Source organism: Tachypleus tridentatus, chromosome 1 (genome assembly GCF_004210375.1).
Source record: "Tachypleus tridentatus isolate NWPU-2018 chromosome 1, ASM421037v1, whole genome shotgun sequence".
NCBI classification, from domain to species: domain Eukaryota; kingdom Metazoa; phylum Arthropoda; class Merostomata; order Xiphosura; family Limulidae; genus Tachypleus; species Tachypleus tridentatus.
In genome coordinates, this window is record NC_134825.1 from 121,876,661 (window position 1) to 121,895,753 (window position 19,093).

At 34.1% G+C, this 19,093-nt stretch overlaps 1 protein-coding gene across 5 annotated transcripts in view; it reads left to right on the forward strand.

Moving 5' to 3' along the window:
- Positions 1-19,093, forward strand: part of LOC143222567 (irregular chiasm C-roughest protein-like) — a 191,857-nt gene that overhangs the window by 110,024 nt on the left and 62,740 nt on the right. For all 5 annotated transcript variants that reach the window (XM_076449247.1, XM_076449235.1, XM_076449254.1 and 2 more), the window contains 7 exons: positions 5,951-6,158; positions 8,187-8,301; positions 9,224-9,366; positions 11,626-11,880; positions 12,069-12,190; positions 16,161-16,335; positions 17,227-17,277. In XM_076449247.1, the coding sequence (XP_076305362.1) occupies positions 5,951-6,158; positions 8,187-8,301; positions 9,224-9,366; positions 11,626-11,880; positions 12,069-12,190; positions 16,161-16,335; positions 17,227-17,277 (1,069 nt within the window). The remainder of the gene's footprint in view (positions 1-5,950; positions 6,159-8,186; positions 8,302-9,223; positions 9,367-11,625; positions 11,881-12,068; positions 12,191-16,160; positions 16,336-17,226; positions 17,278-19,093) is intronic.

Here is a 19,093-nt window from a genome sequence, read left to right on the forward strand (position 1 = left end):
TGACTAGCTGCCTTCCCTCTAGTCTTACACTGCTAAATTAGGGACGCCTAGCACAGATAGCCCTCGAGTAGCTTTGTGCGAAATTCCAAAACAAAACAAACAAATTATTTCAACCAAATGAATCACAACATGTCAAGCATAGCAACGGTTGGATAATAACATAAACATTCTGAAAATGAACAATACTAAATCTCTTTACACCAGATCATGTTTAAGTATATTGAACATAAAATCAGTTCTTACCCATTTCCATCCCTAAGAGACAGGAGTCTAATATATAACATCGCTTTACGTGCAGTACTCTTTGCTGTTTTTGATAAACGTTATTTGTTGTTGCTATTGCGAAAAAATCAAAACAAAATATCGCTGTAACGTTGGCCTGTCCCCTGCTGCAAATAACGTTATGATGACCGAGCATTTTCGTCCAGAAGACCACAGTGAACGCAAGCATTGATAGGTATAGTACTTCATCTACCCTTCTCAAATACTTGAGCTGTCCTAAGAATCTATAAATCTCTACAGACTAGTCACAACGATCTTCTGCAAGATGAATGACATCAAACAGGGCGCTTGCAAAATGCTTCCTGTAATAATAACACTACGACATAAAGACAATTTTAAAGTCATGTACTAAACAGATTAGCGACACAACAAGTTGTTACTTCCCCAGTCATATAAACATAAAAATACCAACTTAATTCTGCTCTTACACCTCGTGATTAAGGTGCGAATTCAATCCATTTAAAAATCTTTAGGAACCACTTAATGTGCTGATGAGCTTGTAGATACAAGGTTTTTCAGCCTGTTTTCTACTGACCATTTAGGTGAGAGATAAAGATAAGTGCTGAATATTCACTAACTAACCGTTAGTTAAAATATAAGTTGACAAATTTTTTAATAACCAGATATAATAATTGGAAACCAGAGTCATAAAATGAAATTCACGTTTCAACAGTAAATGCCACATGACCGACATTGTTGATGTAATTTCAAACTTGAAACATAGTACATTCGAATTTTAGAAGTTAAACTTTATGTTACTTGTAAATGTTTGTTTGTTTTTTTTTGTTTTTGAATTTCGCGCAAAGCTACTCGAGGGCTATCTGCGCTAGCCGTCCCTAATTTAGCAGTGTAAGACTAGAGGGAAGGCAGCTAGTTATCACCTCCTACCGCCAACTCTTCGGCGACTCTTTTACCAACGAATAGTGGGATTGACTGTAATATTATAACGCTCCCACGTCTGGGAGGGCGAGCATGTTTGGTGCGATCGGGATTCGAACCCGCGACCCTCGGATTACGAGTCGAACGCCTTAACACGCTTGTCCATGCCGGGCCCTTGTAAATGTTAACCATATGAAGTTGGGTATCAATAACAATTGTATTCAGATAAATTACCTTACTTTATTCTGAGTTACATATGTTCTGGCATACGTACATATATCTCTGTTTAAGCACTTATAATTTTATATATGGATATATATTTATTCATTTACTATATTCTCTAACTGGTAAAATAAGCTTCTCATATTTAACGATATTAACTGATTGTTTAAGAATAATGTTTTTTGGACAATACATCTTGGATATGTAACGAATTTAATATTATATATTTATTTATATATTGATGTTCTTCAGTTATATATTTCGTAACAGATAATGAGGAACAAACTGAGAAAAGTTTAAAAACCGGTAACATTTATATCATGCAGTCATTATCGGTTAGAGCTTTATATACAGAACCACTTATGAAACTTAAATATACACATAATTATTCAATTTCACATGTGCAAATGAAGAAACACCATTACTGACTGCATATACAGAACAAACCAAACATAAGTTAGCAACTTTGTGAAATATAATGTATGAAACATTTTAATATGAAACACCAATGATCTTAAAAATATTTTTCCACACTGCAAAATCTGTAACTTTTCTAATTTATATAAAATAGGTTGTGTGTCACGTCACATCACGTTTGATTTCTCAAAATAGAAGGAGTCATAAAAAGCTAAAATGAAGTTATCCGGATAGAAAAGCTTCATTAGTGTCTCTCGATTACTATTTAATTGAGAGTGGTGCAAGGGGACCGTCTAGGAGTGAGAGTTGTGAAGCCTTATAAGTGTAGTGAGTGTTGAAATAATAATTCTATAGTAAAAACGTTGTGTGGAATCACCAAGACTAGAGTCAAATGCATGAGATTCATCATGAGAGTGAAAATATCAATTCAGTTTTAAACTAACGTAGTTTCTGAACAATGTTTTTCATATCACTAACGTTTTAATAAAAAAACAAACTTCTATAATCAACGAATACCCTTAATTAAGAAATCAACAAATATTTTTTCCCAGTTTTGTTGTCTATACATTTATTTTCATGCCTTTAGTAATATTTTAATTTATACTTATGTTGCTAAGCGACATGAGATATAAATTGTTGTTGAAACATTGTGTTGCTAATCTATATGTTAGAAGTTGTTAATGTAACTGACATTTACCAAGAATTATTCTAACAATCCATCATGAACTCGTTTCATGAATTATCTTGATTTTGATAGGCTCATAAACGGGTTAACTGAAGTTTGACAGCCTCTACTGTGCTTAATATCCCTATATATATTTATCTGGATGATGAAGTTAGGGTATACTATAGAATATGAAGTTAGGGTACACTATGGAATATGAAGTTAGGGTACACTATGGAATATGAAGTTAGGCTACAGTATGGAATATGAAGTTAGGGCGCACTATGGAATATGAAGTTTGGGTACACTATGGAATATGAAGTTAAGGTGCACTATTGTATATGAAGTTAGGGTGCCTTATGGAATATGAAGTTAGGGTGCCTTATGGAATATAAAGTTAGGGTACACTATGGAATCTGAAGTTAGGGTATACTATGGAATCTGAAGTTAGGGTACACTATGGAATATGAAGTTAGGGTACACTATGGAATCTGAAGTTAGGGTACACTATGGAATATGAAGTTAGGGTACACTATGGAATATGAAGTTAGGGTAGATTATGGAATATGAAGTTAGGGTACAGTATGGAATATGAAGTTAGGGTGCACTATGGAATATGAAGTTAGGGTATACTATAGAATGGAAGTGCTACTACTTGCCTCATCATTTCTGACGGGCTATTCGATGGTAATATAACAATATTTATATTCAGTAAGTAAACTCTAAATGAAACTATTAATGTCCTTCATTATTCTGAACAAGAATAGTGAATTATTTGAATCTCGTTACAACTTTTGTATGTTTGTTTGTTTTTAGAATTTCGCGCAAAGCTACACAAGGGTTATCTGGGTTAGCCGGCCCGAATGTTTTCTCCTGTGTTTACATTTTGTTTCTTTACTACCATGTCCGTCATGGCCAGGTGGTTAAGGCACTCGACTCGTAATCCGAGAGTCGCGGGTTTGAATTCACGTTACACCAAACAGGCCCGCTCTTTCAGCCGTTGGGGCGTTATAATGTGACGGTCAATCCCATTATTCGTTGGTAAAAAAGTAGCCCAAGCGTTGACGGTGAATTTTGATGATTAGCTGTCTTCCCTCTAGTCTTACACTGCTAAATTAGGGACGGCTAGCACAGATAGTCTTCGTGTAGCTTTGCGCGAAATTCAGAAAACAAACTTTACCTTCAAGTCTGAAACTATAATTGAGGTTCGTACAAGTACGAATGAAGGAGTTGTTTGTTTGTAGTTAAGCAGTAAGCGACACGAGGACTATCTCTACTTTGCTCACCACGGGTATCGAAACTCGGTTTCTAGCGGTTTAAATACAGAGGCATGCCACTGTGCCACCGGGGGGCACGAAGAAAAGGTACTTTTGTTTGAGAAAAAATCTTGTATTTTTGAGTTCAGTTTGTTTGACTATCCAGTATTAATTGCTTCTTATGCAGGTATAAAGACATGGCGAGCTTAGAAACACAAACAAACAACGTAAGTGTGGTTAGAATTAAATAGTGTGGTTTTACGCGTTCACAAGTATTGAAGGTTCAATACTGTTTTTCGTGGTTATTTTGAACATGAGTTACATGTGTGTCTATGAATTTTTCTACTGCTGATATGTGATAAAACAACCATTTTTCTAAGTTCACTGAGAAAACCACATATAGAAGGATATATTTTATTTCCAACTCTAATATGTCTGTAGTTCACTAAAATTTCCGCTCACCAAGAATTACATGCACGTTGCACAAATGTGACTTTGTGTTTTCTATTCAGTTTCTGCTAGTTGTACTCTCGGTGGCAATTATTCACCGTCATCCACGCAACTTTGAATCATTACATTACTGAAGTGAACCAGAATGTCATGAAGATGTTGAACTTTTTGTTTAGTTCGTGATAATCATATTTCACTTCAAAATGAAAAGACATGATTACATCTGCAACAGGAATTGAAGCTATTTTTGTCTGAAATAGGCGTTTAGGGTAATTGATAACTAAATTGGATGAATCTGTAGAACTGAAATAAATTACACTAATTCAACTGATATATAATAGGATTCATTATACGTGTAGACAGTGTAAGAAGTGTTTAGGTTTCATTACCCGTGAAGACAGTGTAAGAAGTGTTTAGGTTTCATTACCCGTGTAGACAGTGTAAGAAGTGTTTAGGTTTCATTACACGTTAAGACAGTGTAACAAGTATGTATGTTGTCTTTAGTGTATGTCCAGCATTACGTTGTGGTTACTTTGCATCCATGTCTTGTTTTATTCAAATCATATTTCTAAAATAATCATATAAATGCTAACCTTCTAAACTAGTTGTTGATGACAACGTCTACCGCTTATGAAGATGCTGTGCATTTTTTCAGATGAAATTTCAAAAGGATTTAGTTCATCAAGACAAGAAAAGCACTTATGTTTTAAAACGTTGTCCTAATTATAATGACACAATTACTTTGTCTACGTGATTTTAACGTTTAAATGTTACGTGACTTGTAAACAAATTGCTTGTCTGGTGAAAACGTAATAAGAATACTTTTGAGGCTACGTTTTTAAAACGTATGTATATTTACGTCGCTGTGAAATAAGTAACTTACTTCAGTTTGTAATCTTATGCTATGTACCATAAAGTGTCACGTTGAAAATATTAGTGTCATATTTCCAATTTTAATGTAAAATGTCAACTATAAAAAAACTACTTTTTATGCAATTAATAAAATACCTCAAATAACTTTGATTAAAGTTTAAACCGTTTAATAGGGGTAGTATTTGGTTTGTTTTGAACTGCGCGCAAAGCTACTCGAAGGCTATAGTGGGTGTGACGGGGATTCGAACCCGCGACCCCCAGATTACGAGTCGAGTGCTTTAACCCATCTGGTCATGCCATTTCTGTTTAAATCACTATACAATTGTTTTGCTAGTGTTATGAACTATTACAGTTTTAACAATTTTTGTAGATATTAATGCCACTTGTTAAACCATTACAGTTTGAATCATTCTATAGATACTAGAGTAATATTATTAACTTATGGTATGCTTTCAATTATTATATATATAATGCTAATGGTAAAGCAGTGTAGTTTGAATAGTATTAAATATATATGAATGTTACGTTCAAGGTACTATAGTTTGTACCATTGTATAGCGATTACACTACAGAGGATCTATCAATAATATGGAACGAAATAGCCAAACCTTTTGACTTCTTTTTGTTCGCATTTATTATTTCGTGTCAAACGTTTGTCGTTGATTTTCTGATTGTTGTGTACTTATCTGTATCCTTAAAGGGTTTGTTGTTGGTTTTTTTTTAATCCAAGCGCGTGAGTCATTTATTTTGATAAATCATGACACATACAAAGTAACAATGCTTCAACAATAGAATGTATTAATATAATTCTAAGGAGTTTAATCTATCGACCTGAAAAGAAGAGTCATTATTAGTGTGAAGATGATAACAAGTTGCACTGCTCACTTTTAAAAAAATTTTGACACAGTTGGCCTGGTTAGATGGAGACGGTGTCGTGGTCACTCAGGGTATAGAATTCACCACTCAACTTTTAGGTGACAACAAAAGAGCTAACGCTGCCCTCAAGTGGACATTCAAAGCAAGTAGAAAACATGATGGGAAAACTTGTTCCTGTAGATCTGAGAATCCTGCAATAAAACAACCGATGATAGCTACAATAAAGCTTACCGTTAAATGTAAGTAGACAAACCTGCTTTGTATGTTATTATGAAATATATAGTAATAAAGAAAGGTTTTGAAAAAATAGCATACGTTCAGTTAATTTGCATATAGCTGTCTTTTTCATAGATGATGTATTCACGTAAGAATATTATGTTTATAGTGTGAACTATGTATGTAAGGTCCTTTGTTCTCTTTGTGCTAGTTTGGCATGTGATGTGACCTTAACTTAGTTAGGCTCAGGTTAACACACCTCACGACCAACTTATCTATTAATGTAATGCCCGGCACGGCCAGGTGATTAAGGCACTAGACTCGTAATCTGAGGGTTGCGAGTTCGAATCCCCGTCACTCAAAACATGCTCGACCTTTCAGCTGTGGGGTCGTTATAATGTGATGGTCAATCCCACAATTCGTTCTTAAAAAAGTAATCCAAGAGTTGGCGGTTGGTGGTGATGACTAGCTGCCTTCCCTCTAGTCTTACTCCTAAATTAGGGACGGTTAGTGCAGATAGCCCTCGTGTATCTTTGCGCGAAATTCAAAACAAACCAAACCAAAACCTATTTGTATATATAAACGATTCTGTACTCTAACTTGGTGCAAAACGTGAGATCGACTGTGATGTCTTTTGTAGTGCACACCGTGACATTTTAGAGTCTAGTTTTATATATATGTCTCCCACTTATTTCCACGGACAAGGAAAGTGTAGTTTTTCTTCAACCTCGCCGCACTTTCCTTACTGGTGTGGTGTAATATTATTTTACCATCTCTGTAGGATAACATACGGGCTAAAGAAATTGTGAACTCATACAAAGACGTGTTTTGTACTGAACGAGTTTCGAAAAGCGTATAGTATATACATTATTTAATATAAATATAAAATGCATGTACCAGTTATTATGTTATTATATTAGTGTTTTCTTGTTTGTAATGCACGTTTACATACTGTGTTTTAATAACATTTATAAAATATTATTTTTTATCTGCTCACTCATACGTTTTAACATCATTAATAGTTAGTTATATATTGTTCCAATTTCTTTAAAATTATGTGTTATTCATTCTGTACTTATTATATAGACGCATAGGTTTCTGATTATCCCAAGTTTCAATTATCTAAATATTTAAGAAAAGTACTGACACTTTGTAACAACTACGGAATTCTTACGTTACGTATCAGTTAATGTTCAAATACGTAACATTTCGTTAACAGACTGCACTAAGTTTAATTTTTAGTTTCCGTTTTTGTTTATATTCATATCAGAAAACTTGATTTATTCGAAGCTCTAGCGCCTTAGGATGCTAAAGGCATCGTAAATAGTTAAAAATAACTCAGCTTATATAGCTGTGGAACTTAACTGTTATTCGATATATTTGTAACTCCCATAACCTGAGAATCATTAAGAACTGGATCTAGGTATATTAATACTTAGGGCAAAGATTTAGTTTTCATAAGTCAGAGCAACATAGGACGTCTAATCAGTAAGTTATTACTGTTCTGCGAATAATTCTATTGGTTTTTCTTTTTAATTTCGCGCAAATCTACAGAAGGGCTATCTGAGCTAGTTGTTCCGAATTTAGCAATGTAAGATTAGAGGGAAGGCAGCTAGTCATCACTACACACCGCCAACTCTTGAGCTACTCTTTTACCAATAATTAGTTTGATTGACCGTCACTTTATAACGCCCCCACGGCTGAAAGGGCAAGCATGTTTGGTATGATGGGGATTCGAACCTGCGATCTTCGGATTATAAGTCGAGCGCCCTCACCACCTGGCCAATTCTATTGGTACTTATCAGAATTATGGCCATTTCTCGTTTATACTTTTGTGCATAAAGCGCACAGCTGGGTGATAAAATAAAATATGCAATCATATTAGAGTAATCTTTCATGAATGTCGTTACCATGAGACATTCTCTAATACGTTCCTACAAAAGATGGCTCATGGTATTGCAAGGTTTTAAACGTCGTCCTGCACAATCTATAAAGAGAATAAGGTCATGTCAGAACGTACACTTACCAGCAATGATGAATGACCATTCCAGATCCCCCAGAAGTTACTCTAATAGCAAACAGGAGGAAAATCATGGAGTTCGATGACGTTCTATTCACTTGTGACGCAGTTGCGAATCCGGATGACGTAACATACAAGTGGTACAGGTAGGCGGGCTTAATATTTAAACTTATTTTTGTTTGAAATAGTTTTTCGTTCATCCAAACTTTACAGGTTTTTTGTTACCCTGGCTAAACATTAAAGCTTGAAAAAAGTGCTTTTATTCAAGTTTATGAAGTTTTTACCAGTTTCATCAGATCGTTACTTTACAGACATTTGGTTCTGAATTCACATTAACATTTGAAACGAAATTCAACAAAACACGTGAAAGTACTGTTTTTAAACACACACAAAGTACTGTTTATAAACACACACAGTACTGTTTATAAACACACACAGTACTGTTTATACATACACACACAAAGTACTGTTTATAAACACACACAAAGTACTGTTTATAAACATACACAGTACTGTTTTTAAACACACACAGAGTACTGTTTATAAACACACACAGGATATACTCTTTCAATTGACACATTGTACTTCATAATTGTAATGATTCATATTGTGGTAAACCCTTTGTTAACCTGAAGATGACCTAAGAAGGTCAAAACGTTGTTCTCTGCTTTATTAGTAAAAGTGTTAATACCAATACCAGCCGTACTGAGATACATTTTTACTGGAAGTGGGTGTCTAGTCATCATGGACACATACAGTTTTAAAGAAATTAAATTGCATCACTTAAAAGTAGAACGAGTATTTTATTTTAAGAAGTACGCATGCATGAGGCTTAGTTACTTGGAGTATCTACAACAATTTACCTCCTAAAACTATATATACAAACATATATTATTTTAAAAATATTATAATAAATTACAACATCTACAAATTATACGTTTGTACTGAACTTTAGAAAGTCACACCTTCATGAAATTGATTGTAATTATTAAATCGGTCAGAAGCACACAATAGAACTTGAAAGGAAAGTCACTTATCGACTTTACGTAACGATCTTTTGTTTTACAGAAACAATGAATTAGTAGAGCAGGACCATACCAGTACTTTCAGGATTTCCAAAGTCACAAGACAACTCAACAGGCATACAGTTAGCTGCGAAGTCAGTAACAAAATCGGAACGACGAAGTCTATATATACTTTGAACATTCATTGTAAGTGCATAAAATTAAGAACAAAATAATAAATAGATATATTACCGACCGACAGATAAACCAGGAAAACACTTGTTAGTTATTACTAGAACGATGTTGTTGTTGTTGTTTTGAATTAAGCACAAAGCTACACACCGGGCTATATATGCTCTACTCACCACGGGTATCGAAACCCGGTTTTTAGCGTTGTAAGTCTGCAGAGATACCGCTGAGCCCCTAAGCGGCTACTAGAACGAAAAGCGCAACTTACGGTTAATTGTTTGTTTGTTTGGTGTTTTTTTTTTTAATTTCGCGCAACGCTACTCAAGGGCTATCTGCGCTAGCCGTCCCTAATTTGGCAGTGTAAAACTAGAGGGAAGGCAGCTAGTCATCATTACCCACCACCAACTCTTGGGCTACTCTTTTACTTACAAATAGCGGGACTGACCGACACATTATAACGCCTCAACCGCTAAAAGGACGAGCATGTTTCGTGCGACGAGGATTCGAATCCGCAACCTTCAGATTACGAGTCGAACGCCTTAACCCTCGATTGCCATGCTAGGCGTGTTACGGTTAATCATAAAATATTTACTATATATACAGTAACAGGAAGAAGGTGGTACAACATAAAATATTTCTTTATATACAGTAACAGGAATAAGGTGGTACAACATAAAATATTTACTATATATACAGTAGCAGGAAGACAGCTGGTAAACATAAAATATTTACTATATATACAGTAAGAGGAAGACAACTGGTACAACATAAAATATTTACTGTATATACAGTAACAGGAAGACAGCTGGTACAAAATAAAAGTTCTTTAACGATTACTTTATTTGCATATCTTCTTATAACAAAGCCACATCAGGTTATCTGCCGAGCCCACCGAGGGGAATCGAACTCCTTTTATTTGCGTGTCTTCTTATAACAAAGCCACATCAGGTTATCTGCTGAGCCCACCGAGGGGAATCGAACACCTTTTATTTGCGTGTCTTTTTATAACAAAGCCTCATCAGGTTAACTGCTGAGCTCACCAAAGAGAATCGAACCCCTGATTTTAGCGTTATAAATCCGTAGATTTACCGCTGTACTAGCAGGGAGCGCTTACTTTATTAAACCAAGTTTCGTGTAAATCACATTTTATCTGTATAAAGATATTATTTTATCTGTATAAAGACATTATTTTATCTGTATAAAGATATTATTTTATCTGTATAAAGATATTATTTTCTGGATATTTAGGATTATTTTATTATGTGACGGAGTTTTGCTTTTAGTGGGTTCATAAAAATATGATAATTTAGTGAAGTTTATAGTGCTGAGTTTACCATGGGTATGTATCTCAAAACGGCTGGTATGCCCGCCGTTCTGTTTTGTTCTTTTTAATTTCGCGCAAATCTACACAAGGGCTGTCTGCGCTAGCCGTCCCTAATTTAGCAGTGTAAGACTAGAGGGAAGGCAGCTAGTCATCACCACCCACCTCCAACTCTTGGGCTACTCTTTTACCAACGAATAGTGGGATTGAACGTCACTTTATAACGCCCTCATGTTTGTTGTGACAGGCATTCGAGCCCGCGATCCTCGGATTACTATTTGATTAGCATACCTGGACATGTCGGGCCTACTTATATAGTCAAAAACTTAATGCAAGTCCCCTAATGGCACAGCGATATGTATGCGGACTTATATTGCTAGAAGCCAGGTTTCGAAACTTGTGGTGAGAAAACCACAGATAGCTCAGTGTGTAGCTCTGTAAACAAACAAACCTAATATCAATGAAGCCAATATTGTATTCTAATCTCTAAATAGATTTTTATTTCCACTTCCAACCTCTCAGTGTGTTGGGTAAAATCTATGACACAGCTTTATTAACCCCCAGTGTCATAGAAGAATGTTTACGGAATTATACCGTTGTAAACTGGGTTTCGATACACTGTAGGTGGGCAGAGCACAGATAGCCCTTTGTTTAGCTTTAGGCTTAGAAATAAAGAACAAGAAGAATATTACTTACACCAAACTTAATTTTCAAATAGCTAAAACAACTTGTGTCGATTTGTAATTTTTCTAACTCATTCCTTGCTTATAATGCACAAAAACTGACGTGGAAATAATAAACAAACGATATTTTTTGTTATTAAAATCATCATTTTTATACGACTTTTTAAACTATGGATATTATAAATTTTCTAAAAATACAGTGAATCTTGAACCAGCTGAATCATTTGATAGTTTTGCCTTTTAAAACAGCTTTATACGCCTTCATTTATTTAGATGGTCCGGTATTTAAGTCAGCTCCGGAAAACATAGCTGCAGATTTAGGTGAGGAAGTTCGATTGATGTGTCCTGTTGATAGCAATCCTTCTCCTAAAATAACTTGGACATTCGAGAAGAGCACGCGCGTCGTCGGGACTAGTATGGTCTTGGTAATCCCACAAGTGAGACCAGACACAGAGGGAAAATACACTTGTACAGCGTCAGTAGCCGGACTTCCTGAGATGTCTTCAAACTCGTTCGTCTATGTCAAAGGTTGTTTACCATATTTTTCATTATTTGGTAACAAAATTACTCAAAAACATTTGATGAACATCGTATAATGCAATGAACTCAATAGTAAAGTATAAAAACCGTACGTAATAACAACATTCATTTCAGAGCAGTTTGTTAGATACGCGTTGCCTTGAGATAGAATAAACAAGACATCCTAATTTTTTCAGGTCCACCTGTCATAAAAGGACCTGATATTCAGTATGGTATTGAGGGACAAAAGGTGAAAGTGCAATGCTTAATTACATCAGTACCCGAACCTTCTCGAGTGGTGTGGATAAAACGGTCACAGGTAATTTTCATCAAAATACATATTTCTCTACTCGAATCTTCTCGACTTATATAGATAGAGAAAAAATAATTTCACAAATTTATGTATATATTCTACCAATAAAGAAAAAAAAATTATCATTACAGCGGTACGTCTGCTGACTCATACCGCTAAAATACTGGGTTTCGATACCTGTTGTGGGCAGAGCACAGATAGCCCATTGTGTAGCTTTGTGCTTAGTTCTAAGCAAACAAACCATTACAATCTCTTTAATGAAATGTTTAAGTTTTCTAGTTGTGACTCAAATTTTATTCAGCGAATAACTATTATGAGGGTAGATGTAATTCTGTTATTGAGTGTGGTGGAAATTATTTCCAGAGATAAATTACGTTCGTGTTTGTCTCTTCGGAAGTCACTATAAACTTGTATAGTTTTATTGTTATAATTAATTAAAAATTCATGCAATGATATTTCATTTAATTTTTAATTATTTTCCATTTATGTCGTAATTGAAATGTGTGGGATAATTAATGGTTTATCCAGTTTTCCATGTAATATTTTTTTCCTCATATTGTACATTCGACTCTAATTTACTTATTGTTTTTAATTAAAAAGTACGAACATTAACTGTTGAATTAATACTTTACATAACACAAATAGAGATGTTATTTATACATGTCTGCTAGATAAACAGCTATTTAAGGTACAGTGTAATCAGAGACCCCTGGAAGACCACAGTATAAAGTGATACTAATATTTACAAATACTAATAAAACTGTAAAGACTGTCAACCTCTACCGTGAAATTAGAAATATTTTTAACAATTGAAAACTTTCTCACTGAGGACGCTTATTAAAATTTGTGAATGTGGCAATTCTCCGTTTTTATTGGTTACTGAAAACTGAACTCTTCAAATATAATAACTGATTTATGAAGCTCTAAACTAAACTAAACTACCGTGGCAGGGGTTCAGTTTAGAGAGAGAGAAATCAGAAGAGTTCTCTCTCCAACTGGGGTGTTCAGGAACTTTGTAGTTCCTCTTCGTCCCCTTTCGTGGATTCTTATTAAGATTAAGTGGTGGTTTTTTTTATTATTATTTTAATAAATTAATTATCGTTATTATTCTTGACTTTTTGGGTGGAGAATGTCTCTCTAAATATTGCTTTGGGTGGAGGCAAAGGCAGCAGTGGAAAGAAAGGCCGGGACCTGTCCCGAAAGGAAAAAGTTGGGCAGATGTGAACATGAATGTAATTCATTCAAATCCAGATCAAATCAAACGGCCCGACTCAGGGTCTGGCAAAAAAGTTGCCTGGGCTGGGATCTAGAAATCCAATGCCTGAAGATTTTGATGTGGGGGGAAACGGGAGCGCCCCGAGAAAACCCACTTTCACACGACAGGCGCCGAAAGTTTTGCCTGTCGTGTGCCCTTTACCTGAAAAAAAGGAATTCATATTAATAACATGGATTTTATTTATTTAGATTCTTTGTTGAGTGGATTGTGATTCTTGAAATATGTTGTAAGGTGATGTGTATTTTGTTGGTGCACTTGATAATTTGTGTAGTGATGCCGTTAGTTTGTTTCTATTTTCTGCTTTTAGATAATATTTGAGAGAAAGTTCTGTCATTCTATCTCTTATAATTGGTAAATTACTAATTTGGTGTAGATAATTTGTTGGCGTAAGTGATGGTAAACTGAATGCGGATTTTAATATTCTGTTTTGTTGCACTTGGATTTTTTGGAGTGTGTTGTTTGACATATTGTATGTTACTTGACATCCGTACTCTATTAGTGGACGGATGTAAGCCTTGTATATTTGTACAATGGTGTTCGGTGCGCATTTCGATTGTTTACCAGTTATAGTCTTTAGATATGAAATCCTTTTCTGATTGATGAGTGTATATTGTTTACGTGTTTTTCCATGTTAGTTTTGTGTCGAAAGTGACGCCAAGGAATGTGATGTTTTGCTCATGTTAATGGTTGTGTTTCGAAGTGATAGTTTTATTTTTCTAGATTTTTTCTTTGCTTTTTAGTTTTCTATAGAAGGTGATTGCTTGTGTTTTTGTTGGATTTAACACGACCCTCCACTTATTGCTCCATGTTGAGACGTTGTTTAGTGATTCTTGTACGCGAGACATGGCCATTACTGGGTTTCTGGAGGTGCTCCAGATTGCGATGTCGTCTGCGTATTGTGAATTGTGTGTGTATGTTAGATTTGGAAAAGGTATGTCACTGACGAAAATTATGTATAGAAGTGGAGAGAGGACTGATCCTTGGGGCACTCCTGCCGTTATATTAAATAATTTGGATATGGTTTTATTGACTTTTACTTGTGCTGTTCTATTGGTTAAGAAATTTGAAATCCATTTGACTATCGTGGGATTTATTTGTAGGTGATTTAGTTTGTATATGATGGCGTTGTCCCAAACGCTGTCGAATGCTTTTTGGAATAATTACAAGCCCCTATCCCTATCACGAAGGAGGTTCAACGGGTTACCCAGTCCTACCGGACAGGGGCAATCACACGCTGATTCCTTCAGTGTAGCGCGCGTGCGGCCCCGGACATCTAAGGGCTATAAACATTGTTTATAGCTATTTATTGAAATGATTAATCCAATTTTTATTGTCCAAGTGCGAGATATTTCATATTTATGTGGGTTTATACAATAATGATGTCATAGTGGCTGTGATGCCTTCTAGCGCCCCCTTCTGGAAGGTATCGAAGAAAAAGAATGAGAATGGTATAATTATATTTAAATAGACTAATTAATATTGATTGTTTCAATTGTTTTGAATTAAGCATAAAGCTACACAATGGGCTATCTGTGCTCTGCTCGCAACGGGTATCGAAACTGGGTTTTTAGTGTGTAAGTCCGCAGACATACCACTGTGCCACTGGGGGGCGACTAGTTAAGAAAATAAAAAAATCTGAAAATTACAAGCATTACATGTGAATAATCAGAGATTTTGAATGTGTAATACACTAAAGTAATAAAGTGTAAAAGTGATGTAAAGTTTTCTTGAAATAGGGTGTTATAACGTAGCTTGGATCAAATGTTCAAAAACAATTTTATTCGTAAAGTAATATGATTAACAAAGTAATCCACTGTAATTATTCAAGTATCTTTACATGTCTTAATTATGATTCCCGAAGACCATTACAATGCATCTTTTTATGATTTTTGTCAGTATAACTTCCATGATATTGAAATACATATTTGTATGTAAGTCCCGTCAAAGGTTGTCAGTCAATTTGGAATAATTATTTATCGTATTAGACAAGTTTCATACATTCGGGGCCCGACAGGGCCAGGTGTGTCAAGACGTTCGACTCGTAATTTGAGGGTCGCGACTTCAAATCCCCGTCGCACCAAACATGATCGCTTTTTCAGCCTTAGGGGCCCGATAATGCGACGGTCAATCCCACTTATTGTTGGTAAAAGAGTAGCCCAAGAGTTGGCGGTGGGTCGTGATGACTAGCTGCCTTCTCTCTAGTCTTACACTGCTAAATTGGGGACGGCTAACGCAGATAGCCCTCGTGTAGCTTTGCGCGAAATTCAAAAGAAACAAACAAACAAATTCATGCACTCAACATCATGGAAGAAAACAAATAGTGTATTTACTGTTTACCTAATATATTGTTTGTGTCATTATCTATCAATGCAATGGCTTACAACACTTTTTTTGTTGTTATTATTGTTAAAACTTTTGGGTAATTGTAAATATTCTGCTTGAGTGCACGCAATAAGATGCACTATCTCTCATTTTTATTAATAAATAATAATATATCTCCTAATATTCTTCTTAAGAAAAGACATCCTAGAGTCACATCAACCTATTTTTATGACTCTGAATGAAAGGTCGTCACGGACAGCAGACGTTTTTAGTGATAATAAACGATACTGATCTATTGAAAGCACTAAATCTGTCACCTTCAACAAGTTGCTAATTACGGAATCCGTGTTTCTTGTTTGTCGTGCTTTCTTGGTTCAGGTGGTAGATATTGACAACGCGGAAGGATACGAGATTGTAACAGAACACTTACCGAACGGACTCAAGAACTTGCTGATCATTCACAAGGCAGAAGAAAGTGATTTCGGGGACTATAATTGCTCCGCCTGGAACGCTTTGGGCCACGACAGCATGCTAATATCTGTCAGAAAACAAAGTAGGTTATATTTTGCTATTATAAATGTGTCATTGTAATTATATTCAGTTTATTTTCTGAAACACGTGGGCTTTATACTTATGCAATTGTTCCAACCTTTCGTAGAATCACGATGCTTGTATCGCAGTAGTTAAAGTAAAAAAAAAAAAATCTGGTACCGAGATACTTACGTCACAGTAATTAAAGTAACAACTTTTATTCTGAGAAGCTAAAATATGTTGAAATGTTAATTAACTTTAAATACGTTATTTGATTACATAGGAATTGTTCCATAAATTTAGTAGGATTTATAGCAAAAGTTAAAAACGTTTTTGAGACAACAGGTTCTAATATTAGGAAAAAAAAACAGCTTGCGTGTTTACGTTTTAGATAGTTAACTGATTTGCTTCTAACGTATATTTACTGAGGTGAGAAAAATGAAACCCATTGTGTAATACAGTTTGTTTTATTAAATTCACAACTGAGACAAGATGACAATCAAATTAGTTCACTATTGTAGTATTTCATCTAACTAATCATACTTACTATTATTTCATTTTGAGCCAGTTATGCATTTATTACTATAATTCAATGAGAGCCATTCTTGCACATTACTGTGGTAGGTTTATTAGTTTTAAAATATTGCATTATTGTATGTCCTACAGAGCAACTCTCATAGTATTATGATATAGCACTGCTCGATACCAGGGATGATTACTTCATAACTCATTGCTGTGTTACTACACCTGAAGGACTAATATTTATACATTTTCATATTTCTAAAACAATATGATATTGAAACCCTATCTAACTGTGTAATTCCTGTTTATTACGCTGTTGTTAATACAATTTTTATTTTGCTTGATGCATGAACGTTCTGTTTGTTTCATTTGTGGTTATATTTATTCTCAGCATGTAATGACGTTGATGGCAGTGTACCGTCCATACTTTGTTCTGTGACAGGTAAGTTAACCTACCCTCTCAGTTTTATATGATGGGTATTTCAATATATCTTAAGAAGTGTGAAAACTATAGTAAATTAATAGCTTGTACAATTTCAAAACTATTGCTTTTACAATATCAAAATACATAGTATCTCTTCCTAATATCCTAATATTCTTAGTAACTATTTCTAACATCCTAATATTCCTAGTTTCCTAATATTCTAATATCCTAGTATTCCTAGTAACTATTCCTAATATCCTAATATTCCTAGTATCTATTTCTAATATTTTAATATTCCTAGTATCTCTTCCTAATATCATAATATTCCTAGTATCTATTCCTAATATCCTAATATTCATAGTATCTATTCCTAGTAACAATTCCTAATATCCTAATAATCCTAGTGTCCATTCCTAATACCCTAATATTCCTAGTATCCATTCCTAATATCCTAATATTCTTAGTATCTCTTTCTGATATCCTAATATTCCTAGTATCCATTCCGAATAACCTAATATTCTTAGAATCCATTCCTAATATCCTAATATTCCTAGCATCTATTCCTAATATCCAAATATTCCTAGTATCTATTCCTAATATTCCTGGTATCTATTCCTAATATCCTAATATTCCTAGTATCTATTCCTAATATTCTAATATTCCTAGTATCTATTCCTAATATTTCTAGTATCACTTCCTAACATACTAATATTCCTAGTATCTATTCCTAATATCCTAATATTCCTAGTATCCATTCCTAATAACCTAATATTCCTATTATCTATTCCTAATATCCAAATATTCCTAGTATCTATTCCTAATATTCTAATATTCCTGGTATCTATTCCTAAAATCCTAATATTTTTAGTATCTTATACTAATATTTTTAATATCTATACCTAATATCCTAATATTCCTAGTATCTTATCCTAATATCCTAATATTTTTAATATCTATTCCTAATATCATAATATACCTAGTATCCATTCCTAATATCCTAATATTCCTGGTATCGCTTTCTAATAATCTAATATTCTTAGTATCTATTTCTAATATCCTAATATTTCTAGTTTTCTAATATTCTAATATCCTAGTATTCCTAGTAACTATTCCTAATATCTTAATATTACTAGTTTCTATTCCTAATATCCTAATATTCCTAGTATCTATTCCTAATATTTTAATATTCCTAGTATCTATTCCTAATATTTTAATATTCCTAGAATCTCTTACTAATATCATAATATTCCTAGAATCTCTTACTAATATCATAATATTCCTAATATCCATTCCTAATACCCAAATATTTCTAGTATCTATTCCTAATATCCTAATATTCCTAATATTCATTACTAATATCATAATATTTATAGTATCTATTCCTAGTAACCATTCCTAATATCCTAATAAACCTAGTGTCCATACCTAATATCCTAGTATTCCTAGTGTCCATACCTAATATCCTAGTATTCCTAGTATCCATTCCTAATATCCTAATATTCCTAGTGTCCATTCCTAATAACCTAATATTCCTAGTATCTATTCCTAATATCCAAATATTCCTAGTATCTATTGCTAATATCCTAATATTCCTAGTACCTATTCCTAATGTTCCTAGTATCTATTCCTAATATCCTAATATTCATAATATCTATTCCTAATATCCTAATATTCCTAGTATCTATTCCTAATATCCATATATTCCTAGTATCTCTTCCTAATATCCTAATATTCCTAATATCTCTTCCTAATATCCTAATATTCCTAGTATCTATTCTAATATCCCAACATTCCTAGTATCTATTCCTAATATCCTAATATTCCTGGTATCTCT